This window comes from Tamandua tetradactyla, chromosome 1 (assembly GCF_023851605.1).
Source record: "Tamandua tetradactyla isolate mTamTet1 chromosome 1, mTamTet1.pri, whole genome shotgun sequence".
Lineage (NCBI taxonomy): Eukaryota > Metazoa > Chordata > Mammalia > Pilosa > Myrmecophagidae > Tamandua > Tamandua tetradactyla.
This window is the reverse complement of record NC_135327.1, coordinates 156,836,411-156,862,683: the sequence shown is the minus strand read 5'-3', so window position 1 is coordinate 156,862,683 and position 26,273 is coordinate 156,836,411. Positions and strand designations below refer to the sequence as shown.

Genomic DNA, 26,273 nt, shown 5'->3' with positions numbered 1-26,273 from the left:
TCCTTCTTTAACAAAGAGAAGGGTCCTTTCCTCCCCCCATTCCATCTGAGATGAGAGAATTGATAAAAAGAGTTTCTGAAGGAAACAGCACTTTAAATACTTCTCATCACAACACATCTCCACCATGTTCGACAGAGTCCCTCAAAAAACTAGTATCCACATCTATTGGATGCTCCATAATCCAAGCTATATGGCAGTATGTACTAGTTATTCTAAAAATACAGATATTTTTCAGAAATTTAACACAAGAACCCCCTAATATATACTGTATATACACACACACAGATACACATATGCACAAATATGTGTGTGTTTATATGTAGAGAGGGAGAGAAAGTGGGAGAAGGAGAGAGGGAGAAAGGAAGAAGGAGGAAGGGAAGGAGGCAGGAAGGTTGAGGGAGGAAAGGAGGGCAGAAGGGAGGAAGAGAAATTGAGAAATCAGAAATATCCTACAATATCCATCAAGAGAATGGTCAAATAAATTATGTCATACTTACAAAGGGGTAGAAATTGTGTGTCTACTATATGCCAGGTGTGTTTTTACATTATCTCATTTAATTCTCTCCATCACTCCCTTGATTATCCCACTGGGTCCCAGTGTACAGAAGGACAATGGAAAGTTCAAAAAGGCAAGTAAGTTGCCCCAGGTCATAAAACTAGTAAAGAGCAAAGCTGAGATTCACATCTAGATTTTCTGACTCCCAACACAAAATTTATCCCAGTCTTTCACCCATGATCCATATCTGGACTCTGTCAATAAACAGAAATATGAATATAAAATAATGTTAAGCAAAAATCAAATCGTGGTACAGATGTACTGATTTTACTCATGTAAAATTTTATATGTATATACTGAAAAACTTTTCCTACAAAGTTGCTTAAGCATAACACACAAAAAATCACTGAAATCTGCTCCTTTTCCATGCATGCCTGTTGCAGGCTAATTAAGAGTAACAAGAGACAATAAATTAAAACAGTTTATTAAAGGCTCAATATGGTTGGACCAGGTTAATACAGAGAAATAACTAGACCTTCAAAAAATTCTCAGCTTGTATCCTTATATCAAGTAATAGAATTACTGTAAGTTAAAAATACTTTGAGAGCAAGTTCATGTCTGTAGAAATCCCCTTTTCTAAAATTAGCACCTATATCATATAACAGACATTCTTTAAATAATTCCTTCAACCAAAAGAATTTAATCTTGGGAGATCTCCCTTATAGTTGCTTTACCTAAAGAGCATCTATTACGCTCAGTCAAACTGAATTATCTTGGAATCTTCCTTCTCCTGCTCCTCTCCTCAGGTCTGAGAGCTACACAGCTGCCTAATGGAGCAGTCAAAATTCAAGCATGGGCCTCAGGTGGGCCTTTACATTGTATGGTAACTTGCAGAAATAACCAGGGCAGGCCCTGTCCTACAAAGAATAAGTGGGACATGAATAACTGCCCTTCCAAGGATGAACTGAGAAAAGGCTCACTAGGTTTACACAGTCCTATTCTCAAAAGCACAAGCTGAGAATTGGGCAAGATGCCACTTTCATCTTGCCCCTTGTTTTTTCATCTTTATAACAGGAAGTCATCCATGTCTCCTAATTTAGGAAGACAGGAGAGGAATGAATCATTGACAAAGGTTTTGTGAGGTCTTTTTAAAAAGAAATTAGCTTATATGTAGAATTCACTGTGGTGTCAGTTTCTTATGAAAGTATTTCTTATAAACATGTGGAAGTGAAAGTTCCTCAGCTAGTTTCCCATAAAACCATTGTGCTGATTTAAATCTACCTAACAGCATCCCTTGGTTCTCTTTGGTTTAAAAATTCTCACCTATTTTCTCTCTTCTTAATTCTTATGTTTACTACCACTAACAAAACACCATGATTCAAGGAAAGATCTAGGCAAATGCATGAAATTACTACAAAAGAATTAGCTCACAATAGTATTAAATTTGAAGATAGCTATTCGACCCAGTCTATTCAAATCTTACAAACAACTTCATGCAGAAAAAGCTAGTTTGTTAAAATGGCTGATCTCATAGCTTCTGGCTATAGCCCCAAAATTTTAATAATAGGGAGATTTGTTGAGAATTTTTTATATGTATTACTCTATGAATACATTGCATGTACTCTCTCATTTACTCCTCATAAAAATCCTAGGAAGTAATTATTAGGATTGTTATTATTATCCCCATTTTACAGATTAGGAAAATTAAAGCACAGAGAGTAATCTAGCCAAGAGCACTCAAAGAACCTGGAGGAGACCTCAGTAAGTTGTAGGTTAAAGCTGAACCCCAGGTTGTCTGGCTCCAGAGTCATGAAGCCTTCACACCATCATGGTCTTCTCTGCTATGGCTACTCAGAGGGCTACTTCTTCTCTAAGTTAGGTGCACTGCCACCAAATCCAAACACAAATTCAAACTCACATCTCTCATCATTTTCACTGCTTCCCTGGTCCTCCCGAGTCTTCTGGCACACATTGCTAGCCTTCTTTTGATGTAGACCAAGACATTGGTGTCTCGTCCTGAAGAAGAAGATATAAAACATTAAAATTTAAAAACAAACAAAACACCAAAAAACACATAAGCTTTCAGGTGAGCAGCAAGAGAAATTACAGAGGCCCATTTATTATGCCCTTAAAGTAACCCCAGAGACAAGAGACTGCTCCTCTGGCCTTTCCTTATTGCCAGGAGCACTGAAGTCTTTGTTAATAGTAGAAGAAATACAGAACAAAATCAAAGTACTTAGATTCCCAAAGATCAAATCACGTGGCTGGTGACCCAATCCACGCTTCTTACTTAGGATATTGAATATTTGATAAGTAAAATCATCTGCTACAGGGTGCTCAGAACACTTTGATGTAAAGCTACCCACTTTACATTTGGTTTACAAGCAAGAATTCCACATTTTTCAAGTGTGCATGCTTTTTGTAAAGATTCAGAGAGGTGAATCTAAGGCTGCATGCTGATCAACTATTTTTTCTCCCCTCTTGACATAAAGTCTGGAGAAGCCTCATCTTGAACTTCTGTTTTTTATTATTCTTTCCCTAACACTAGTGACATCATAATCATCTCCAGGTCCCCAAAGCAGTCCATTTTAAATGGCAATATAACACATTCCAGATAAGACAACAGAGTCTGCAAAAAATGAAAACCTACCCTAGTGTTTAGAGAAAGCATTGACAAGCTAAATAGTTACAATAGTCACCAAAACGACTCTTAAAAAGTACATTAACAGCTTTTTCTCTTAATCTTTTATTTAATGATGTCTTTTTAGATATATTTCCAGACCAGTAAGAACATGCATGTGCTTAATCCTCAACAAAATTACATGTTTTGGAAAAATATGACACACCTGTTATAGATTAAGTACATGTATAATATGCAGCTATTAAAAGATATTAAGACCAAAGTCCTAACATTTCAAGTTTTAAAGAATGAGAACAAGATGTGGGCTGAAAATTTGCCAAGTACCTACAAATTATTTTAAAGATATGATTATATATTTTTGGATAGATTTGGTAACAAGTCGAAAAGATTTAATTTTAAGCAGAAAGAAACAAGAAAAATTTTCTTAAGCTGTATAAAAGACTATGTAATATGCATTTATTCCCATTTAGTTTACAAGACATTTACTATGTGTTTTCCACATTCATAGCGTTATGTATATTTTTTTAGGGTACAACGTGATTAGAGACTTGATTAACAGTATATTAACTGCAGAATAAAAATAAAAATCTGTATATTGATGGGTTGTATGGATATACTCATGAATACGTAGGCTATGGTCCAAACAGCCTGCTTGCACCGGGGCCAAAGGAACTAACACACTCAGTTTCTACACTGAATCCAAATTTAACACTAAAATTTAATTTTATAATCTCATCCTACTCTCCAGGGCTGCAGAAGGGAAACCGAGGTGAAAAGATTCTCATCTTGCAGACAGTCTAAGTTCTTGATGGGTGATGAAAACACTCCACCAACAAGGATGGCTAAATTTTGTTTTAAAAAACAACCAATTGATGAGTTGAGGCACTCAAGGAATTCCAGAAATGATTCTGTTGACTTGGGTCTATAATCTTCTCTCAAACATCAATTATCATTTTCACCGAGAAAAGTCTCAGATTTTAAAGTTATCTTCAATAAAACAAGGCATTATTTTTAATATAAAATGGGTAAGTAATTAAAAACTCCCGGCCCTTCTTCTATGGAAGACAACACTGATGCTTCTTTAATAAGAACTAAATGCTGAGACAATCACCAATAATGTACCAGGTGCTACTATAGGGAGAAAAAAAAACCCCTAGAAACGAAGAGAGGCAAAAGCCAATCTTTCTTCTCATCCAGGAGAATCATATTTTGAAATGGCTGGATTAATCATTTTATAATTCTGATCCCCCAATGAGTCAGCCTGGAGGAAACCTTACTATGTTGTTACTTTTCCTTTTTTGCATGGGCAAGCACAGGGAACTGAACCCGGTCTCCAGCATGGCAGGCGAGAACTCTGCCTGCTGAACCACCATGGCCTGCATCAACTATTACATTTTTAATTGTCCTATTTTAATCTATGCTGTAGAAGATTCATAAAAGCTTTTGATAAACTAACTTTCCATCTATTAAAGAGAATCAGCTGATAAGACAGATACATGTGGGAATTCTGGGAGAAGAAAAGTTACTATTAAAGGTCACTGCCATTTATTTCTAAGATTAAGAATGTATGGACAGGAAAGAGAATCTGAACATAAGGTAATGAAGCTATAAGTTAATTATGTACCAGGTACTACTATAGGGAGGAAGAAAAAACCTTAAAAACAAAGAGAGGCAAAAGCCAATCTTTCTTCTCATCTAGGAGAATATTTTGAAATGGCTGGATTAATCATTTTATAATTCTGATCCCCCAATGAGTCAGCCTGGAGGAAACCTTACTATGTTGGGCTTCATACTGGGATCCATGATGCTGTAGCTGCTGAGAACGCCGGTAACAGCCATCTCCAGCCTTCAGGGCCTGCTTAAACAGCTTTTCTGCTTCTGCAATGGTTGTGGCTTCCTCTTCAGCCAAAAGAATATAAGCAGTTGCACACCTGTCCATTCAGATAATAGCCACCATCAATTACAAACTCAAGAAGATCGTAATAGACCATAGGAGTGCATGCAGAGGGGCAAGGAGTTACGCCAAAACATGCAGAGTGGCCAACTGGTTCATGCACCCGTTTGTAGCTGTTGACACAAAATAATGGTACAAAAGAAATGTCTGTATTTCAGCTCAAGAGGCAGGATGCATAGTGTTAGGAGCATGGGCTCTGGAGTCAAAAAGGCCTAAGCTCACATCTGGACTCCGACCCTCATTAGCGTGTCATTTTGGGTAAGTTATCACTCTGCCTCCCTGATGGAGAATAACACGGGATCTATTTGCTCAAAGTGTTGTTGTGAAGGTTACATAAGGTGACACTCGTAAAGGACTCAATACAGTAGTCAGCATGTGGTAAATGCTCAATAAATATCAACTAATGATGGCAACAACTGTTATTAAATGTCTCCTTCCAACACACAAAGTTAGAGATACTATATATACGTTTACATCTATTTACTAAACACAGAGGCCCTTCAACCTAAGGATTTCTTCAGAGCAAGAAATTCATTAAATCAAGTAAGTTACTCCTTAAGAAAAATAAAAACAAAAAACAAATAAAAACAGCGCCTCAGCATCTCCTTACAGTTAGCACTGATTTTCTGTTTCAGTGAAATCACTAGAAGAACCTATAGACAGTGTTATTTCTGAAGAACTAAAAATCTAATCCAGCTATAGTAGCTAATAAGTGTTCAATCTCATGTCTTTAACAATAATAGCTACTATTTGTTGCTTAGTATACATGAAGCACTGTACCAGGCACTTAACATATATCATCTCACATAATCCTTTCAACAACTCTCTAAGGTAGGAAGCCAGAAAGGATAAACACTTAATGGGTTTCTGAGAGCTACTGGAAATATAAACCTTCCAAATCCCATAAGGTATAACCCACTGCCAAAGAAGGGAAACTCAATAGGTAAATAGTGAGGCTAGAAAGATCATCTGACTACACAGATCCCTTCACCTTTCTCCTCCTCCAGTGCCCTTGTTGTGGCCATGCCCTACTCATCAAACCTCTGTCAGACCACAAGAGAGAAAACAAGCAGGAACTAAAACCAAATGTTACTTTTACCATTAATAAACTGCTACGGCCAGTTAGGAAAAGGAGTCTGAACTTAAAACTAATGTGAGGTTTGGGGCTACTAGTTAAATTATAGCCTTGAGGAGGGGTCCTGTAAATATCTGAGCCAATCCCTTTAATTTCAGCCAGGACTGATCAATTGGGCTTTAAACTGAATGTGATGAGGCAGGGAGAGGGGGAGGGGATAATGCCCAGAAATAAATGCTGTAAAACCAATTACCATGGAGGGCAGCAGGTATGACTTGGAAAGAATAACAATGATCCTGAAGCTGCCCAGTGATTTCAGTGCAGAAAATAACTGGGACAGGCATCAGAAGCAATACTTACGGCTTCAGGTGCAGATATATAAACATGGGTCAAGGGTAACGAAGTGAAAATTGAGATTATAATACTGAATGGTAGAAACAATTATCAGAGGAATTAACTATAAGATTGTAGTTGGTGGCCTGGGAACACAAGACTGGTTGAGGCTAGTATGCTTGCTTGATTTATATTTCAAATAGTATTCTTAGGAGGAGAGGCAGAGTAGCTCTAATGGCCAAGAAAATATAAACCTATGTGGAAATTCATGAGTCTGGGATAGAAACATGCTAAGAGCTTGTGAGTGAAGGAAAAAGGAGAGAGCAATAGAAGTGCTAATGGTTGGGGAGTACAGAACAGACTGCTCAGCTCAATGGAAGATATAGATGATGCATCCTTGTCACAACACAATACACATACAGAAGCAAGAAAGTGTGGTGATGGGGGTGTCAACCATCCAGACATCTGCTAAAAGAAGTCTCATTTTGTTAGAATTAGGGCACCCGACAGGCTCTTGACTTACTTTGGTAACAATTTTATCTCCCAGATGGTAGAGGAAGCAATTAAGGGAACTTCAACTCTGGACCTAATTCTGACCAAGAAGAAAAAAATAGTTGGTGAAATGAAAATTGGTAGGAACATTCAGAGAGAGTTACTATGTCATTTTGGAGTTCAGGATAATCAAAGAGGGGAAGGTGAACCTCAAAAAATTCAAAGAAAAGAGGCATGATTCAACGGCATGAGACTCAGAAGGAAAAATGGTTCAAGAAGGTTGAGAAGCTTCCAAATGTGCAACTGTGAGTGCAATCACAAATGATCTGCTAAGAAAGAAAAGAGGTGTGACACTTAAGGAACCAATATGGCTGTCCAGAGAGCTCTCACAAGGTCAGATTTTTAAAGGACATGTACTAAAGATGGAAAGAAGGGCATGTAATGAAGGACTACAAGAGAGTGGAATGAACTTACAAGAATACTGCCAGGAGAGATAAAGCTCCAAATTAGCTGCAGCTTACAAAACAAAATGAAGACAAAACAAAACAAAATGCTAAAGACAATAACTATTTCCTGTTTTTAAATTACATTTAAATTCTATCACCACCCCCATTTCTCCAAAACTACCACAAAGACAAATAAGCAAAAAGACAAACAATACAACAAAAACATCAAAATGAGAAAGGTTTAAAGTTGGCAGCAGTGGGTAATAATAAAGAGAAAGTAAAACTCTCCAATGATTACTTTGTGGCTTCTCCAATGAGGAGAATGATAATCAGACTTAAATGGGGAGAAGAAATTAAATTCTAGAATGAATTTTAATAAGATGGAAGAGAGGAATTAACTGATCTATTCTAAATGAATTAGTGCACTGGGATGGCAAAATTAGATCCTAGGAAAAAAATACACCTTGTAGGCAGGACACAGAATTGCTTTCTTAAATAGCAGAGAATCAAGAAGAATGAAAAAATACCAGAGATGAGATGACGAATGTGGTATAAATTTTCAAAAAGGGGAAGAAGCCCAAAGTACACAATGGCAGTTTGGAAAGATATATTAATGGATTATTAAAGGGATGGCCTTCAAGCACTTCTTAAAGATCAGTTTAAATTCATTGAGAATAAATAAATTGGGTGATATTAGCTTAATTTACTGTAATAGATTTACAATACATTAAAGTTCCATAGCTACAACTGGCATTCTTAAGATCACAATGGGGAAATGTTGGCTGACTCACAGTGTCACTGGGTAGCTTAGTAATTGGTTGAACAAAACCAAAGATAGTGATTCAGGAGGAAATGAACTTGGTAGGTATTTTTCATATATCATATTATAGGGTTCTATCCTTGGCCCTGATATTTTTATTAGAAATGTGGATGACACAGAAGGCAGGCATATCAAATTTATAGATGACAAGAAATCAGGAAATAAATATGTTGTATGACAGAATCAGAAACCAAATAGATCAACAGGTTTCAATGACAGGATTTCAAATCCTCAAGTGAATCTTGTCTTTCTCCAGGAGCTTTAAAGAAGATTCTGTAACCTTCTTCAGAAAAAAAAGTCATGAAATAATTTAACAATGACCACTTGACAGTGACAGTGTCTAAGTGACTTAAGTGCCAGGTGGGTGGTAGAGCTAAATGACCTTTAAGGTCCCTGCCAGCCCTGATTTTTTATGACTACAATTTTAAGAATCATTCTCGTTTTCTGAGATCTCCAGAAGAAATTTCCCAGCCTTCCTTGGTAACCCATAGAATGTTTAACAACAGTAAGGGCAAAATTTTCTTTTTATCTTGATTTTGAAATATTTTTAATGTTATTTTTTCACCTTATATCTTTATTATGTTTCCCCCACTAGCAGATGTTCTATCTAGAAAATGTGATAGCACAGATGAGCAGTCTACATTTGAAAAAAAATTCTGTCAAAATGCTTTAGATATGTAAGGAACCACATTCATTATATGTCCTCACAATATTCTAGGGATAGCCATTGAATAGTCAATTTAGGGTCATAGCATAATCACTGAATTCCTCTCTAAAATGATTAAAACCACCTCCAAATGACTGTTCTTCATTGAAAAATTTAGAAAGTAACACCTCTCAAAATAATCCTAAAGTTCAAATGTATAGTTTACTGTAAGTATGCCATCAATAGGAACTGAATACATTCAGTAAAGGATGAGATTACTTTTTTAAAAATAAGATTTTCTCCCACTTACTCATTTATCTCCAAGGCTTCATGAGCTGCAGAAATCCTAGCTTGGGGGTTTCTCTCTCTCCAGGCTTTCTGCATTACTATTTCAGAAAAACAGAAAAAGGCAAGCCAATCATTACACATCACTAGGAATTCTCAATAGTAGAACAACAGCCAAAATTAACAGCTTTCAGCTTTAATTACAAGAGAATATTTCACTTACCAAGAGGGTCAGCCTCAATCTCCAAAGGCAGGCAAATACATTCTAATTTGCTATTTGATTATTTCTGATATCAAATCTTTTTATGCTCCTAAAACCACAGATTTAAATCTTAAAGACTAAAGAAATAAAGGAAAGAAACAGCACTCTAGCAAAACTTTGTATTTCTTTTTCTCATTCATGGGCACTTGGTGTTAGAGAACATGAATTATTTTACACATGAGAGATGACATTGCTACTATTTTCTTCCTTCCATTTAGAAACAACATAATTTCTGTCAGTTTTCCAAGCACTTGCTACAGGTTCTGGATAGTGGATTCTTTGGAAACCATCTGAAGATTGGAAACCATGTGAAGAATCATGAATTGTGTCAGAAATGTATTTTGCTTAATCTGTGTTCTTGCTCCCAAAATTTTCCTGCAAGCCAACTTTTATATATTAGTGCGAATTTTGAATAAAAAACTGGGAAGCTTAATGCTTAGAATATTGTACTATAGTGTTTCACAATGGCAAAGAGTACCTTTTAAAAATGAGTAATATCTCCTTATTTAATTTGTTTTATAAATTTAGAATGGATAAATCCATTTCCTAAGAATATAAGAACACTCCTTTTTAAACAAGCTTTTTTTCAATTATTTACTTTGAATAAGTTTGTTAATACAGAAATATCTGTAGTAGGATTATTTAGAAACTCAAACATTGTGAATAGAAAAACTCTAAGAAATGGTAAACAGAGTTTTCTCCAGGATGGAAAACAAATATGGACTTCAATAGTGAAGACCATGTCCCCATTCAATGCTAGTGAACCTACAAACAGACATATAAGTCACTATAAAACACAGGCATATAAATCACTACAATACATTCATAAAGCATTTGGATTCATGAGAATATCATGAAGGAGACAACACACTTTCTTCTATGTTGAACAAGGATTCAGTTATCTTTAAGATACATATTTATTTAAACTAATGTGAATTCAACTTCGGTATATTTTTAAAAATCGTACTTATACTTATAATGAGAAAACTCATTTCTACATGAATACTTCATTATGGTAAAGCCTTTTTTTAAGTACCAGAATTTGGGGTCCTACTAGTCAATCATCAATTTAAATTTTATTCATTGTAGTTTTTATAGAGCAGATACGCTAAAATAAGAAATCATGATACCTAAAACAAATGAACAAACAAAACCCTCCCACCCAGTACATATTTAAATATCCAAGGATTTTCCATACTTGCATCTGCAGGACGCAGATGGTCTGAGTCACAAGTAAAGAATGTCTGGTGGTCCTGGGCAGAAAGATTCATGTCATAGTAAGTCAGAGGCTCTCGTCCTGTCACCCAAGTATACCTGTAAAGTGAAAATAAAACAATTGAACACTTGTGTGAGAAGAAAAGAAGATCTACAAAATATTAAGCTGCATAAAATTTGAAATATAAACTATTAACCAAGTACTAAACCAATTCTGTTAATGAATAAAACTTTTTTTTTTTTTTAAATCATCCTGTTTTCCTTTCAGGAAGTTATACCAGCAGAGAAAGAAGTAAACATTTTCCCCTATACTTCAGTTTTAAAATTTTATTAACACTAGCTACTGAAAAGCCTTTCTTAATTAGTATTATGAAGAGACATTTCCCAAAAGACATGAAAATTCTGATTTGTCTGATTACTTTGCAAATTAAATTCCAATATAACGTATGTGACATCTCTCTCTCTCTCTCTGTTTTTTTTTGCATGGGCAGGCACCGGGAATCTGTGGCATCTTTATAGCCATATTTTAGGTAAATGTCAAAAAGCTTTGATTCTCTAAAAAGAATAACCACACTAGAAAAATACTAAAAACCATACATTTCTGTACATTATCTCAATAACAATGCTAAAATATAGAAAACTCAAAACATTTAAGGATAGAACCAAAAATTGAAAGCATTAAACAGACTGTCATAATGGCCCTTAAATGAACTGGCCGAAACAATGTGCTGCTGTTTTTTGCTCTCTGAACCAGATCTATTTATTTTCTAAACTGTCAAAATGCTTACCTATTATATTCAGCACCCCTAAATAAATTTAGTGGATTTCGCCATACTTTGCATTCTGTAAGAAAGAAAATATGAAAATGTTACACATAAGAGTCCAACGAGACTACAAGTTAATTAATTGAGCAAAACACCCTTCCTGGCCATTTGATAAGATAATTTTATTCTTCATCCTCAACATTGGAAGTACCGTGGAAGAACACTGGGTGATTAGTGAAAAAACGTGGCTTAGACACCAGGACTTTGGGAAGTTTCCCCTAATCTCTCTGGTCCCAAGTTTCTTCATTTGCAAAATCAAAGTATGTGCCAAAATCAGCTAGCTTACACTTCAACAGTCATTTCATATCTATGAATTTACTTCTAAAATTATAGGTAGAAGATATAAGGTAGGTACAGGTAGAAGCAAAACTGCTCTCTATTTCTCTAAAATGTATCATCTTAAAATAACTTCATACATGACAAGTTAAACATAAGCTCTAGAGCATAAGATACAAAGACCCTTAACCCTTAATTTGAGTTTATACTAATGCTGATTTTGTGGTAATTCACCAGAGCCCATTAGGGAAAGAGAATGATAAAAAAAAAATTAATAAATTAGCATTACTGTAGTAAAAATGCTATGAAAGTAAATTTTTTATGTAATATAGACATAATGCACTAATCATCCTGCTAATATCATAATATTACACCTCTTCATTTAAGGACCACAGGACTTTAACCTAGGAAATTACTTAGAAACACAGAATTTTTTTTTTTTTTTAAGCACAGGATTTTAATTTAGCAAAGTCTATTAGCTTTAAGACGGTGTTACTGGATGCATGTCACTAATTAGCTGTATTCTTTACAAAACAGCCTATGATTAAGACTCTCTACTGAATCAGAACACAGGAGAATACAGAATACTACATTTCTTTGGATGAATAAGGTTTTATGAAAATATAAAATCACTTAATGGTACCTAAAACATCTAGTCAGCAAAAACAACAAAAACCACAACCAACGCCACATAACATACAAGTAAGCAATTATCGCAGAAATCAAAAGATACGGTAATTCATTAGGATTCTATCCTTGGTCTTGTGCATTCAACATCTATCCAAACATCTATCCTACCCACCTACCCATCCATCCATCTATCCAAAGAGCATTACTTTGAGCGCCGACTTGGGGAAGCAAACACGTAAATAATTACAAGACAGTATGATAATGCAAGAAAACATAAAGCACTATGGGAACACTCTATTTAATGTCAATAAACACTTTTTTTAAAACAATGAATGAAGGTGAATGAAAACAGGAGGACATGTTTTTTTTCAAAGAATATAAGCTTATCTTTAAGTTAGGGCAGAATCCCGCTAAAATTTATTCAATATTTATAAACTTAGCTTCACTTAACATTTAAGAAATGATCTTTGTTCTGTTAGTGCAACATCTCAGAGAAATTGAGATTCAATGATTGCAAACGGTTGTCACTTCACATGGCACTAACTAGAAAATTATGCTTTACTAAAAATTACTTTTCTCCAGACATAAAGTCTCCTGAGGGATCACTAATGCATTGACTCCAAATCATGAATTGAAACACTGGTGAGCCATACAACCATGATTCTTTCTCTTATGGCTTTTATAACTCTTGGGACCACACCACCTCCATCCCCTTCTCACAGAATCTCTTTCAAAATTCAAAGTGCTCTCTTTGAAGCTTCTTGGATATTGCAAGGATTGTATTTAGTATGTAATAAAGATGCACAAAGAATTATGTGGACAAGAGCAATATTTATAATAAAATAGGGACATTTGGGGAGATGACTCTGCCCCAATGAATTTCATCTGAAATATTAGTAAAAAGGTTATGGCAAATATTATGTCTCCAACAAATACATTAGCATGCTGCCTGGAAAGATTAGCACTATTCAGACATCAGTTGATACATTACAAAGCAAATTGCCTTCAATTAAAATTTCAATTCTATCCTACATTAGACGCAAATTAAAACATTTCTTAACAAAAATAACTCCAAAGAGGAATAACCTGTATACCTAAAGTCATCACTAAGCAGTATCTAAAGATGTTATCTATACTTAGGAAGTGCCACAATATAGCCAGCAGGGGGTGTAGCAAACATTATAAAATAAAAGATACTTTAATGGCTTCTATTAGAGAACTGAACTTAAAAAAAAAACACTGTTAGCATTCATGTCTTATATATGTTTTGCATTCTGTTTTCTTAAATTATCCCTGAAACACAGAAATGGGATCTGAAAATTTGAAACAAATATAAAATATTCTGAGTGAGAGAAAACATGAAGAGGTATAAAGAAATGCCTTCATTAGTTTTATCTTTTAAATTGAGGGTTCAGGGCAAGCATAATTTTCTTTGAAGAAATAACTTGAAGTAGCAATGTAGAAGCCAAACATGGACACATGTCAAAGTTTCATTTTAAATTAGGTCATAGCTACATTAATTTCTTCTTTATGGCTCTGTTTCTATAATTCGATGTTTACTAAAAAATTCTCTTAGTCTGGAATCATTTTAGGGAACATAGTCCATAAATATCAGGCTGTCTGACAGTTTGGTGATATGGACGAAGGGTGTAAATGCCAAACATATTAGAATATGAAAATCTAAGTGAAGAAATTAAATTCAAGCCTCCAGAGGATAAGAAATTTCCCTCATGAGGCCCATTTTCTTATTTTATTTGTGCCTTTGAGGAGCAAATTCTATATTTCAAACCAGAGTTAAGATTTTCCCTTCAAAAGGAATTTTCCATTCTTCTTTAACCTCAACTTATGATCTTTGGAAGCACTCAAAGTTGACTGGAACTTCATCAAAGCCTTGCTTATATCATTAACAGTTTAATTAAAAATAGGTTCCTGATACAATGAACAACCTCTCTGTGGCTTCCATTTCCAGGAGTCTACAAGTAGTGATAGAAATGCTCAACACACCTCAGCATGCAGGCAAGAATGTAATTCAAGAGAAAGAGAAGCAGCAAATTATTGGAATCGCAATTGTTTAGTCCTAAAATATGCAGGACAGATCCCCCACACATCCACTTTTGTCTTAATGGGGTGATTACAAACACTCTGTTTATATATGTAAAATGCTAACTACTGTCAAGGACTTCTAAAATGTAGCTCCAATCTTCTTTTCAGCATTCCTTCTCACCACTGCCCACTAAAACCTCCCATCACAATCATACTTTTTTTCATGCATTTTTGTATTCAGTTGCTCCTCCAGAATGGCCTCCCCATCACACATAAGACAGCTCAAATTTAAAGATATAATGAGTGCCTACCATCCGTTAACCCTGTACAAGGTCTTGGGTTACAAAAAAGATAGAGCTGGTTACCTAGAGAAGCTTATAGTCTTGGTAGAAAAACGAAAAGGGCATCGAACCACTACCTGGTGTCCATAAATGTTCTGAGAGAACCAAATTTTTTTTTTCCTTTGTTACAGTCCTCAGGATAAAGAGAACTTAATACTTCAGAAAAATGAAAAGGTTCTAATGCCACAGGCCTTTTAACCACATGGAAGAAAATATTCTACTTTAAACTTACTTAGCTGCTAAAACACTTTTTAGTCCTCTAAAATTAAAAAAAAGATATAGAATTCCTACTTGCAAAGCATCAATACACATAAATTACTAATTCATAGCCTAGGAAGATTTCTAATACTAAAAAGTTACCACTTCTTCTCAGACTCTAAAATATGATAATGATGTTAACATTATTACTGCAAACAGTATCAGCAATAATTTCATCTTAACTATAGCTTGATTTTCATTTATCTTTTCTATAAAGGAGTGCAAAGCTTAAGTCATCTGTGCCCCTAACATAAATTAATGAAGCTTTTTTTACAGGAAGAAAAAGCACAAAAATCTAAATAACTTCCCCAAGACCTACGGTGAGATTCAGGCCTGAGGTGCTTGCTCAACTCTTGAAGCACTACCTGCAAAAGAACTGCTTTCCTTCAACACCATATTCTGAAAATCCTCTGATTTCATCAGTTAGATTTTTCACTAGGGAGACAGTTTTGAAAAATATCATCTGATGAAATTTTAGGCACTTTTCAATAATACTTTTAACATACTTAGGTGGTACAACAGAAAAGAGGCCATGATAGCATATTTCGAACATGGGATTCTGTGAATAACATTTATTAGCTTTGATGTTTCAGAAATTAGGAACTAATTCCCTACATCACAGAGATCTACTTAAGCCATCATTAAGAGTAGAAAATATATCATTTTCTCCAATAATTTAGTTTTAACTGTTTCTATAGCTTTTCAAACTTGTTTTGAAATAATTATTAGAGATACAGGTATAAAGTAACAAGTAGGTGGCTTTCAATTCAACAAATAAGTTGCTCACTCAGATTACGGAATGAGGAAAAGTATAAATAAGTATGATTTTTTTTTACACATTCTTTTTTATTATTATTATTAATTAAAAAAAATTAACAAAGCATTTAGAAATCATTCCATTCTACATATACAATCAGTAATTCTTAATATCATCACATAGTTGTATATTAATCATTTCTTAGTACATTTCCATCGATTTAGAAAAGGAAATAAAAAGACAACAGAAAAAGAAATAAAACGATAATACAGAGAAAAAAAAACTATACGTACCACACCCCTTACCCCTCGCCTTCACCTACTACTATTTCAAAATGAATTTATTTTAACATCTGTTCCCCCTGTTATTTATTTTTATTCCATATGTTCTACTCTTCTGTTGATAAAGTAGCTAAAAGGAGCATCAGATATAAGGTTTTCACATTCACAGAGTCTCATTGTGAAAGCTATATCATTGTTCAATCATCATCAGGAAACATGGCTACTGGAACACAGCTCTACATTTTCAGGCAGTTCCCTCCAGCCTCTCCACTACATCTTGAACAACAAGGTGATATCTACTTAATGCGTAAGAATAACCTCCAGTATAACCTCTCGACTCTGTTTGGAATCTCTCAGCCATTGACACTTTGCCTCATTTTACTCTTCCCCCTTTTGGTCGAGAAGGTTCTCTCAGTCTCTTGATGTTAATTCTCAGCTCATTCTGGGGTTTTTAATAAGTATGATTTTTAAGACGATTTTTTGATCATCTTTATTCAAGATATTGTACTACTTGCATCTCCATACATTTCCAGTGGTCATTTCTAACCTACATCCATCAACTCTGATGAATAATAGGGAAATCATTAAACAAATTTATGAAATAAATGATCATCAGGGACCAGAACTGTTGTAGGCATTTGCACCATTTATCTGAAGATCTAATCTACACTAGAACATAAATTAAGAGATTTTAAAAGATATAATAATCAGCTAAGAAAATTACTTTCAACAACACTACTAGACTTTGGCAAATACTAAGATTCCCTTAATTGAAACTATTAAAGAGCAGCACCAAAGGTCCTTAACAAGTAGCAATTTGCTGTTTTGCTGAGAGATATAACTGAAATGCAAGCAATGCAAAATGTACAATGCAAAAGTGAGTCACTGAGTGAGCCTAGCTGACCACTCGGCCATGTCTCCAAGTGGTTGTGTCATTCTCACCAAGCATCTTCCTAAGAAGATACTTTATCTGGGGGTCATTGCTAAATGGCTGACTTGAAATTTCTGCATGATGTCATTTAATCTGAAAATTCTATGAAGTAACACTACTGATAGTTCCAGATTGCAAATTAAGATAATAAGGTTTAAATTGATTCAGTGATTTGCCCAAGGTCATACTGTAAGTAATAGAGCTAAGATTAGGGCCACAACTGTGTGACCTCAGAGCCTGATCTGTCAACCACTGGCAAATTAAGTTAGGTTAATATCACTTTAGAAATAATGTCATATAATGCACCACAGAGTTTTAATGAGATTATTGATTTTAACTGCTTAATAATTAGTTCTGGGTTTGCAGATCTCACAGAACATCTATACAGGGTCCAGTTAGTGCTGAAGACCTTAACTTCAGTGAGACTGCTCAGGAAACCAACCATGTAACTAGGGGAGATGGCTTAATCTTGCTGTATCTCAGCTTCCTCAACCATAAAATGGAGATCACAGCTTCATGGGGTTACCATGAGGATTAAATAAGATAACAGATGTAAAGACAATAGCAGACATTAAGTGTAAGTTACTATATGGCCTTCAACGGCAAAAATTATTTTCCCTGGTGTTTTAGAATTCAAGGACCTATAAAGTTTCAGCATGTATCCTTATACTTAAATTGAATTTCTTCATCTCCACTGCTTTTCTTTAACTTATTCAATCAGTGCTTGAACTGCCTCTAGATATCATCAATGTAATGAACTTTAATTTAGAATACAATGTGAACTCCTTATAAAGATTAAATGAAATTAAAGCAAGATCATTTGAGAAAGGAAGCCAAATAACTATAACAAAAGTTTGTCTAGAAATCCAGCTCTATTCAAGAGGCTTTTAAAAGTGTTTCAGAGAATTTAAACTTGACTTTGGCAAGGATATTTCTCATGTGATAGAAGACCCAGGACTTTTCCAAATATCTTGAAGAAGGTGAATGTTACAAACCTTTGCCTTTAAGGCATCTTATTTGAGAACAGGGCAAATTATCAAACAGATGGTCCCATAAACCCAAAATTCAGAATGTTTCTGAACTCTGAGACTCCCTTTCCTTAAGGGAGGGAGAAGCTAGTCAAGTTTTCAATCCCTATGCATCCTCAGTTCATGTGCAAAGTTGAATTGAGAAATGGCAATGAGAAATGTGGTGAGGTGGCAAATATATCAGTGGAGTTTATGAGAAACAGTATATTTGGGAGAAAAATAGGAGTTTAGCGCCCAAATAAAGCAAAACAAGTGACATGTTCACAAATGTTAACCTAGGCCAAACAATATAAGGTTTGGCAAGAGTAAGAAACCGTTATCAATTATATTTTCGATCTGACCATAGATATAGATAACTGAAATTTTGAGTAAGTCTCTATTCAGCCCACTTCATACAGATCCAAAAGTTAATAAAATGTATGAAAAACCTTAGTGCCTAAGATCTTGGACTTGGCAAGGTCTTTCCAGCTTTTAATTAAAACAAGTGGTTCTTTACGGAAAGAAACTACACTATCAGGCTTCATGATTATAACTGATATTTCCAGTTTATTTTTAGCTTTTTCAAAGATTTTCTCAAAAAATCAATGCAATTATTATGAAGATTAAATAAAATAATACATTTAATACAATAGTAGGCACTAAGAACGTTATTTACTAAATGGTCTCCAATGGAAAAAATTATTAGCCTTTTGCTAACATCCATGGGACTTTGTAAGCCATGCTATACTTGATGAAAAATTTAGCATGATACTGACCTAGGACACTCCAAGAAAATCAAAAGATTCACCCTTCATTTATTAAACAGAAAACAGAAAGTGATTAAAAAAAGAGTGGAGATAAGCACAGACAATGCATTTTTATAAAATATTCCTTATACAAAAATAAAAATCACTACAAGAAAAAAGAAGAGAAAAATGGTATTAATCCCCTGATATCTAGTACTGCAGTTTCTAGACCAGCATACATGTTTGTTGACCTGAATTAGCCAAATATCTGAAGCACAAATGCAAGGAGGAGTGGGCAGACTGAGCCCTAAAATATACTTAATCTAGGTAATTTAAGTTTTCCGTAAAGTAATTATTTGAATGTTTCTATATGTTGGAATCATAAATGTTGTAAGCTACTACACAAGAAAAGAATAAAATGTGCAATGCTCGGTGGGAACTTAGTAATACTCATAGAATTCCATTAATAATTACATTCAAAAGCTCAGTTGTAGGATAAAATTTAGGAGAAATAAAATTGAGAAGCCTCATGGTTATTATTGTTGAATGTATTTTTATATAAGGCTAAAGTTCTCCCTTGGAAGTTGCTGCTGCAGCAATACTAAGAATAGCATCAAGATTTATGTAATGAACAAACAGGCTTTTAAACAAGGCACCCAATCAGAGAGGCAGAAAAGTAACAGTGACAATATAAACTCTTCATTTTGTCAGGAATGATGGCAAGATATTAAATTGGGTAGAGAGAGAACTTTAATGAAAATATAAATAATTTCACCATAAGGAATAGCCTCTAATGGGGCTGCTTTCTGTTTTCAACTGGTTAATTTTCTACAATGTTCTTGTTATTCAAGGATTATAGTAACTGCAGTCAGACAAGAGTACATTTAACCTGTGGAGCCTTCACAGATGGTAGTAGGTAGGTGGCAGCAATTCATATAATGGGCTTCTTATCTTGTCTACACTTATCTACAAGTGTTTATGTGATGATGAATGAATGCTCAAGATTCCTCATTAGAATATGCAATATTCATTAGAATAGCTGGTTAAAGTAACATTTATCTTTGCTCATGTTTCTCTCTGTTTCTTTCACAAAGTGGATCAGTTTCCAAAGTTTCAGATGATTTTGTAAGCTGGCAGTGCCAAATCTCATACATATACGCTTTAGAATGAAATAAATGTATACTAGAGCTGCCAATACCACTTACAGCGACTGGCAAAGTGTCTATTAAAAGGCCACTGAGACTCTTTTTTTCATCTCGGCCGCCGGCATGCCTTCCAGATTGAGAAAGACCCGGAAACTCCGGGGCTATGTGAGCCACGGCCATGGCCGTATTGGCAAACACTGGAAACATCCGGGAGGCCGGGGTAATGCTGGTGGCATGCATCACCACAGGATCAACTTCGACAAATATCATTCCGGTTACTTTGGGAAGGTTGGTATGAGACATTATCACTTGAAGAGGAACCAGAGTTTCTGTCCAACTGTCAACCTTGCTAAATTGTGTACCTTAGTCAGTGAACAGACACGGGTAAATGCTGCAAAAAACAAAACTGGAGCTGCTCCCATCATTGATGTGGTGCGATCTGGCTACTACAAAGTTCTGGGGAAGGGAAAGCTCCCAAAGCAGCCTGTCATCATGAAGGCCAAATTCTTCAGCAGACGAGCTGAGGAGAAGATTAAGGGTGTGGGGGGAGACTGTGTCCTAGTGGCTTGAAGCCATATGGAACAGTTTCATTAAATGCTATAACAGATGCTTTAAAAAAAAAAAAAAAAAAAAAAAAAGGGCACTGAGGAAGAACCCATACAAAATGGTAGAATGAAATGCTTTAGGGCTCCATCTACCCCACAAAACACTGAACAACCATGAAGAACTGACAGACACGTCTTTCTCAAAGCTCCAGAGAACAGTTAAAGGTATACAGTAAAAGGGTAAGTGCAGAATCAAGAAAAAGACTATGTAAAAGCAGTAGCATCTCCTGGAACCCTGCCAGGCCTCTCCCCCAACTGACTAGTCCAGCACAGAGCCAGGCATGCCCGGTGCAGACCCTTGGTCCTGGTCCTGGAGGGAGCAGAATAACCATTGTACACATACTAGGGACATGTATGCTGGCTATGGGACATGCAGTGCAGTGCCTGGGGTTGTGAAGAAACTGGTTCCTAGGGAAAAGAGGACATTTAAAATCACGTAAAGAGAGGAATTCCTAGGGCCACACATACATGCACAAGACAAAATTCATGCACAGAAAGGATTGGGGAGGCCTCCATGCTTTGGCCTAGCACTATTCTCTGAACCCATTATATGAATAAGCCCTGAAGGAAATAATTTGCACAGATTAATCTGCAAAGACTGGAAACATGTTTTCTTTTTTCCCTTTTGCTTTTTGTTGTTGCCATTGTTGTTAGTTCCCAGCAACCAAGGAAAGCTCTGTCATAAGACTAGGTGGATACAAGCTCAAGGAACAAAATGCTTTAGAGTCTAAATTCCAACAATAATACATTAAAATATCAAAATGTCCAGGTCAGCAAAAAGTTCACAAAACACAAAAGAAAGAGGAAGTGATGGTCCAGGCAAAGGAGAGGATTAAAATATTAGAAACTATCAATGAGGAGGACCATTTCTGGGACTCACCAGAAAAAACCTTTAAATCAATGGTCCTAAATATCCTCCAAGAGCTAAAAGAAAACCTGGACAAAGAACTAAAGGATATCAAGAAAACAAGAGATGGACACAAAGAAAATATCAACAGAGAGATGGATATTACGTAAAGGAACCAAACAGAGCTGAAGAGCACAGTAACAGAAATTAAAATTTTCCTATAGGGGTGCAGATTGGAGCTGGCAGAAGAAAGAATCAGAGACCTTGAAGATAGATACGACAACCAAGATCTGCAGCCTAAGGAGCATAAATAAGAAAGAATGAGAAATAAATAAATGGGAGCTCCTCAAAATTAAACACTTTTGTGCATCAAAGAACTTCATCAAGAAAGTAGAAAGACAACCACTGTGAGACAATACTTGGAAACGACATATCAGATAAAGGTCTAGTATCCAAAATTTATAAAGAGATTGTTCAACTCAACAACAAAAAGACAGCCAACCCAATTACAAAATGGGAAAAAGACTTGAACAGACACCTCTCAGAAGAGGAAATACAAATGGCCAAAAGGCACATGAAGAGATGCTCAATGTCCCTGGCCATTAGAGAAATGCAAATCAAAACCACAATGAGATATCATCTCACATCCACCAGAATGGCCATTATCAACAAAACAGAAAATGACAAGTGCTGGAGAGGATGTGGAGAAAGAGGCACACTTATCCACTGTTGGTGGGAATGTCAAATGGTGCAACCACTGTGGAAGGCAGTTTGGCGGTTCCTCAAAAAACTGAATATAGAATTGCCATACGACCCAGCAATACCATTGCTAGGTATCTACTCAAAGGACTTAAGGGCAAAGACACAAACGGACATTTGCACACCAATGTTTATAGCAGCATTATGTACAATTGCAAAGAGATGGAAACAGCCAAAATGTCCATCAACAGACGAGTGGCTAAACAAACTGTGGTATATACATACGATGCAATATTATGCAGCTTTAAGACAGGATAAACTTATGAAGCATGTAATAACATGGATGGACCTAGAGAACATTATGCTGAGTGAGACTAGCCAAAAACTAAAGGACAAATACTGTATGGTCCCACTGATGTGAACCGACATTAGAGAATAAACTTGGAATATGTCATTGGTAACAGAGACCATCAGGAGTTAGAAATAGGGTAAGATAATGGGTAATTGGAGCTGAAGGGATACAGACTGTGCAACAGGACTAGATACAAAAACTCAAAAATGGACAGCACAATACTATCTAATTGCAATGTAATTATGTTAAAACACTGAATGAAGCTGCATCTGAGCTACAGTTTTTTGTTTGTTTGTTTGTTTGTTCTGTTTTTTATATATATTTTTTGTATTTTTTATTTTTATTTTTTCTCTATATTATCATTTTATTTCTTTTTCTGTTGTCTTTTATTTCTTTTTCTAAATCGATGCAAATGTACTAAGAAATGATGATCATACATCTATGTGATGATATTAAGAATTACTGATTGCATATGTAGAATGGAATGATTTCTAAATGTTGTGTTAGTTAATTTTTTTTAATTAATAATAAAAAAAAAAAGAATGAAGAAAAGTGAATGGAGACTGAGGTACCTGTGGGACACCACCAAATGTACCATATTCACATTGTGGGAGTTCTATAAGGAAATGAAAGACAAAAAGGGACAGAGAGAATATTCAAAGAAACAATGTCTGAAAACTCCCCAAATTTAACAAAAGACATGAATATACACATCCAACATGCTCAACCAATTCCAAACAGAATAAATCCAAACAGACTATACTGCAGCACATTATAACCAAACTGTCAAATGCCAAAGGTTAGAAAATTCTGTAAAGAGATAAGAGATAAGCAATGTGTAAGTACAAGGGAGTCTCAATAAAATTAAATGCAATTTCTCATTGGAAACTATGAAGACAAGAAGGCAATGGAATGAAAAATTAAGATGTTAGCAGCAAAAAAAACTGCCAAGGAACAATTCTATATCAGACAAAACTATCTTTCAAAAATGAGATTAAGACATTTTAGATAAACAAAAGCTGAGGGAGTTTGTCACCACTAGATCAGCCCTATAAGAGATGCTAAAGGAAGTTCTGTGATTGAAAGGAAAGGATAATAAATAATGCATTTAAGCTGCATGAAGAAATAAAAGTCTTCAGTGAATAAATGCCAGTATTATTGTATTTTTGCTTCGTAACTCCACTTTTTACTTCCTACAGGATCTAAAAGGCAAAGACATAAAATGTAATGATATATCCATAGTTTTGAATTCACAATACATAAACACATAATCTGTCACAAGAACTACATAAAGGTGGAGGGATGGATGGGGTACAGGAACACTGCTTGTATATTTCACTGAAGTTAAACTGGCATCAAAGCAAATGAGATTTTATAGATATAGGTGTTAAACTAAGCTCCATGGTAAATGACAAAGAATATATCAGAGAATATGCAAGCTCAGTGAGACAGAAATTAGAGTAAAAGTTTCCAGGGATGGGGGGTGTACTAGTTTGCTAAATTGGTCAGAAAGCAATATACCAGAAGTGGAATGGCTTTTAAAAAGGGAAGTTACCTGGTTCCAGGGACTAGAGTAACTTGCCAGAAACCTACACCCTCCAGATGGGTCCCTGGTCCAGATAAGTCCTGAACCTAGCCCAGCCTCTCCAGAACATCAGATAGTTTCATCTCCTTACCCCATATTAGTGAAAGACTCTTCAAATAGCAAAAACTTAGAATTTCCATAGACCAAACAACCCCAAATAGAGGTATGAAAAGATTAAAGGTGATGGTGGAATTATACATAGAAGATAGGACTTAAATGAATATGAATGCTGAATCATTAAATTGATATTTCTTTTAGTCTCCAGTATTTTAGAGTAGCTAGAAGTAAAAACCTAAAATCGTGAAATTGTAACCCACGTTAAAGTCTGAAATATGTTCTATAACTAATTGTGGTGCTGTGCTTTGAAATTTATAGCTTTTTTTGTATATATGCTATTGTTCACAAAAACATAAGGGAAAAAATGTCGATTGTGATGATTAAAAAAGGTACTTAAGCCCTCTAGCCTCCTATATTCTGGAGCAGCTAGAAGGAAAAACATGAGAGAATCGTATGGTAGCCCATGACAAACTCTGGGATCTATCCTGCAACCACTTTTTGAAGAGTGCTTTGAAAACTATTGCTTTTTTATCTCTTTGCTTTGTATATATGTTATACTATACAATGAAAAAAGCTTTTTAAAAAAAGAGAATTTACCAAGTTTCACATTTACAGTTCTAAGGCTGTGAAAAATGTCCAATGTCCAACAAGAGGTTACCTTCACTCAAGAAAGGCTAATGCTGTCTGGAACATCTCTGTCAGCTGGGAAAGCACACAGCAGGCTTCTGCTGGCTCCCTGCTCCTGGGCTCCACTGCTTTCAACCTTTGTTTCCTGTGGGAGTTCCTCACTTGGCTTTCCCAGGGTTGGGTTTCATTTCTTGGCTTCCCTTGGCTCTCTCCAGGTTCTGACTTGCTTAGCACATGGTGATATCTGCTGGGTGTTGCCAGGGTCTAGGCATCTGCTCTCTCCGTTGGCACTCCAAGCATCTCCAAATGTTCTTGTCTTAGGCAGCTCTAAAGCAACTGTTCTTCACGTATCTGCATCTGAGGTTTCTCCAAAATGTTTCCCCTTGTAAAGGACTCTAGTAAGCTAATCAAGACCCTCCTTGAATGGGTGGAGTCACAACTCCTTCTAATCAAAAGGCCACACCCACAACCAGGTGCATCACATGCTCACAGGAGAAATCTAATCAAAAGATCACACCAACAACTGGGTGTACCACATCTCTGTGGGAACAATCCAATCAAAGTTTCCCACCCTAAATGATAGGTCTGGCTCCACAAGATTGGATTAGGATTAAAACATCGTTTTTCTGGGGTACATAATAGTTTCACACTGGCACATTCCACCCACTGGATCCCAAAAAAGACATATTCTTTCCAAATGCAATATATTCACTCTATCGCACTATCACAAAGCCTAAAACCATTTCAATAATAATACAAATACAATACAAAGTCAAAACGAGCACAAAATCTCATCCAGGTCAGTTACAGGTAAAATTCTCCTATGGCTCCAGACCTTTAAAACTCAGAACAAGTTATCTGCTGCCAATAAACAAAGGAGGAACAGTTATAGGATAGACACTGCCATTTCCACAGGGAGAAGATGGAAGAAACACAGGGGTGACTGGACCCAAACAGTTCCAAAAACCTACAAGGCAAATGCCACTAGATTTCAAAGTCTGAGGTCATTTATCCTCAGGGCTTTAGATTTATCCTCAGTCCCACTCATTCTAAGGCCAATGCAGTGGCCCTGCTCTCTCCAAATTCCAGGGCGAGAGCTACACTGTGATACATTGGGGGATCCCCTTTCTGTCAGTTCCACCCTCTCCAAGCTTCAGGACAGCACGCAGGATCTCTGCCATCTCTGGAGCACATGTTCAACCCCTCTAGAACAATGGGGTGGCAGTCAAGCTCCCCCCAGTACCAAGTTTATGCACTCCATCCTTTCCGAGGCCTGAGGTGACAAAACTCTTCCTGAGCATGGAGACAGAAGGACTGCCCTCTGTCTTTGGGGCAAACTCACCCATTGCAAGCGCATGGGTGGGTCCGCCGTCTGGGGCTGAAGTTCCTTGGCTTCAGGCCTTAGCTTCTATGAGTTTGCCTCTGAAGTCATTTTTTTCTTTTTTTTTTTTTATTAATAAAAAAAAAATTAACTAACACAACATTTAGAAATCATTCCATTCTACATATGCAATCAGTAATTCCTAATATCATCACATAGATGTATGATTATCATTTCTTAGTACATTTGCATCGATTTAGGAAAAGAATTAGCAAA

General features: G+C 35.8%; 1 protein-coding gene and 1 pseudogene across 10 annotated transcripts in view; one reads left to right on the top strand and one right to left on the bottom strand.

Annotated features, from left to right (window-relative positions):
- ST7 (suppression of tumorigenicity 7) overlaps nucleotides 1–26,273 on the bottom strand; it is a 377,376-nt gene that overhangs the window by 91,220 nt on the left and 259,883 nt on the right. For 6 of the 10 annotated variants that reach the window (XM_077115619.1, XM_077115687.1, XM_077115865.1 and 3 more), the window contains 6 exons: nucleotides 11,454–11,508; nucleotides 10,649–10,764; nucleotides 9,214–9,289; nucleotides 7,023–7,091; nucleotides 4,914–5,068; nucleotides 2,415–2,512 (listed from right to left, as the gene is read on the bottom strand). In XM_077115619.1, the coding sequence (XP_076971734.1) occupies nucleotides 2,415–2,512; nucleotides 4,914–5,068; nucleotides 7,023–7,091; nucleotides 9,214–9,289; nucleotides 10,649–10,764; nucleotides 11,454–11,508 (569 nt within the window). The remainder of the gene's footprint in view (nucleotides 1–2,414; nucleotides 2,513–4,913; nucleotides 5,069–7,022; nucleotides 7,092–9,213; nucleotides 9,290–10,648; nucleotides 10,765–11,453; nucleotides 11,509–26,273) is intronic. The other 4 variants (XM_077115945.1, XM_077116027.1, XM_077115533.1 and 1 more) reach the window with 1 other exon arrangement.
- LOC143646424 (large ribosomal subunit protein uL15 pseudogene) lies at nucleotides 20,008–20,542 on the top strand (annotated as a pseudogene).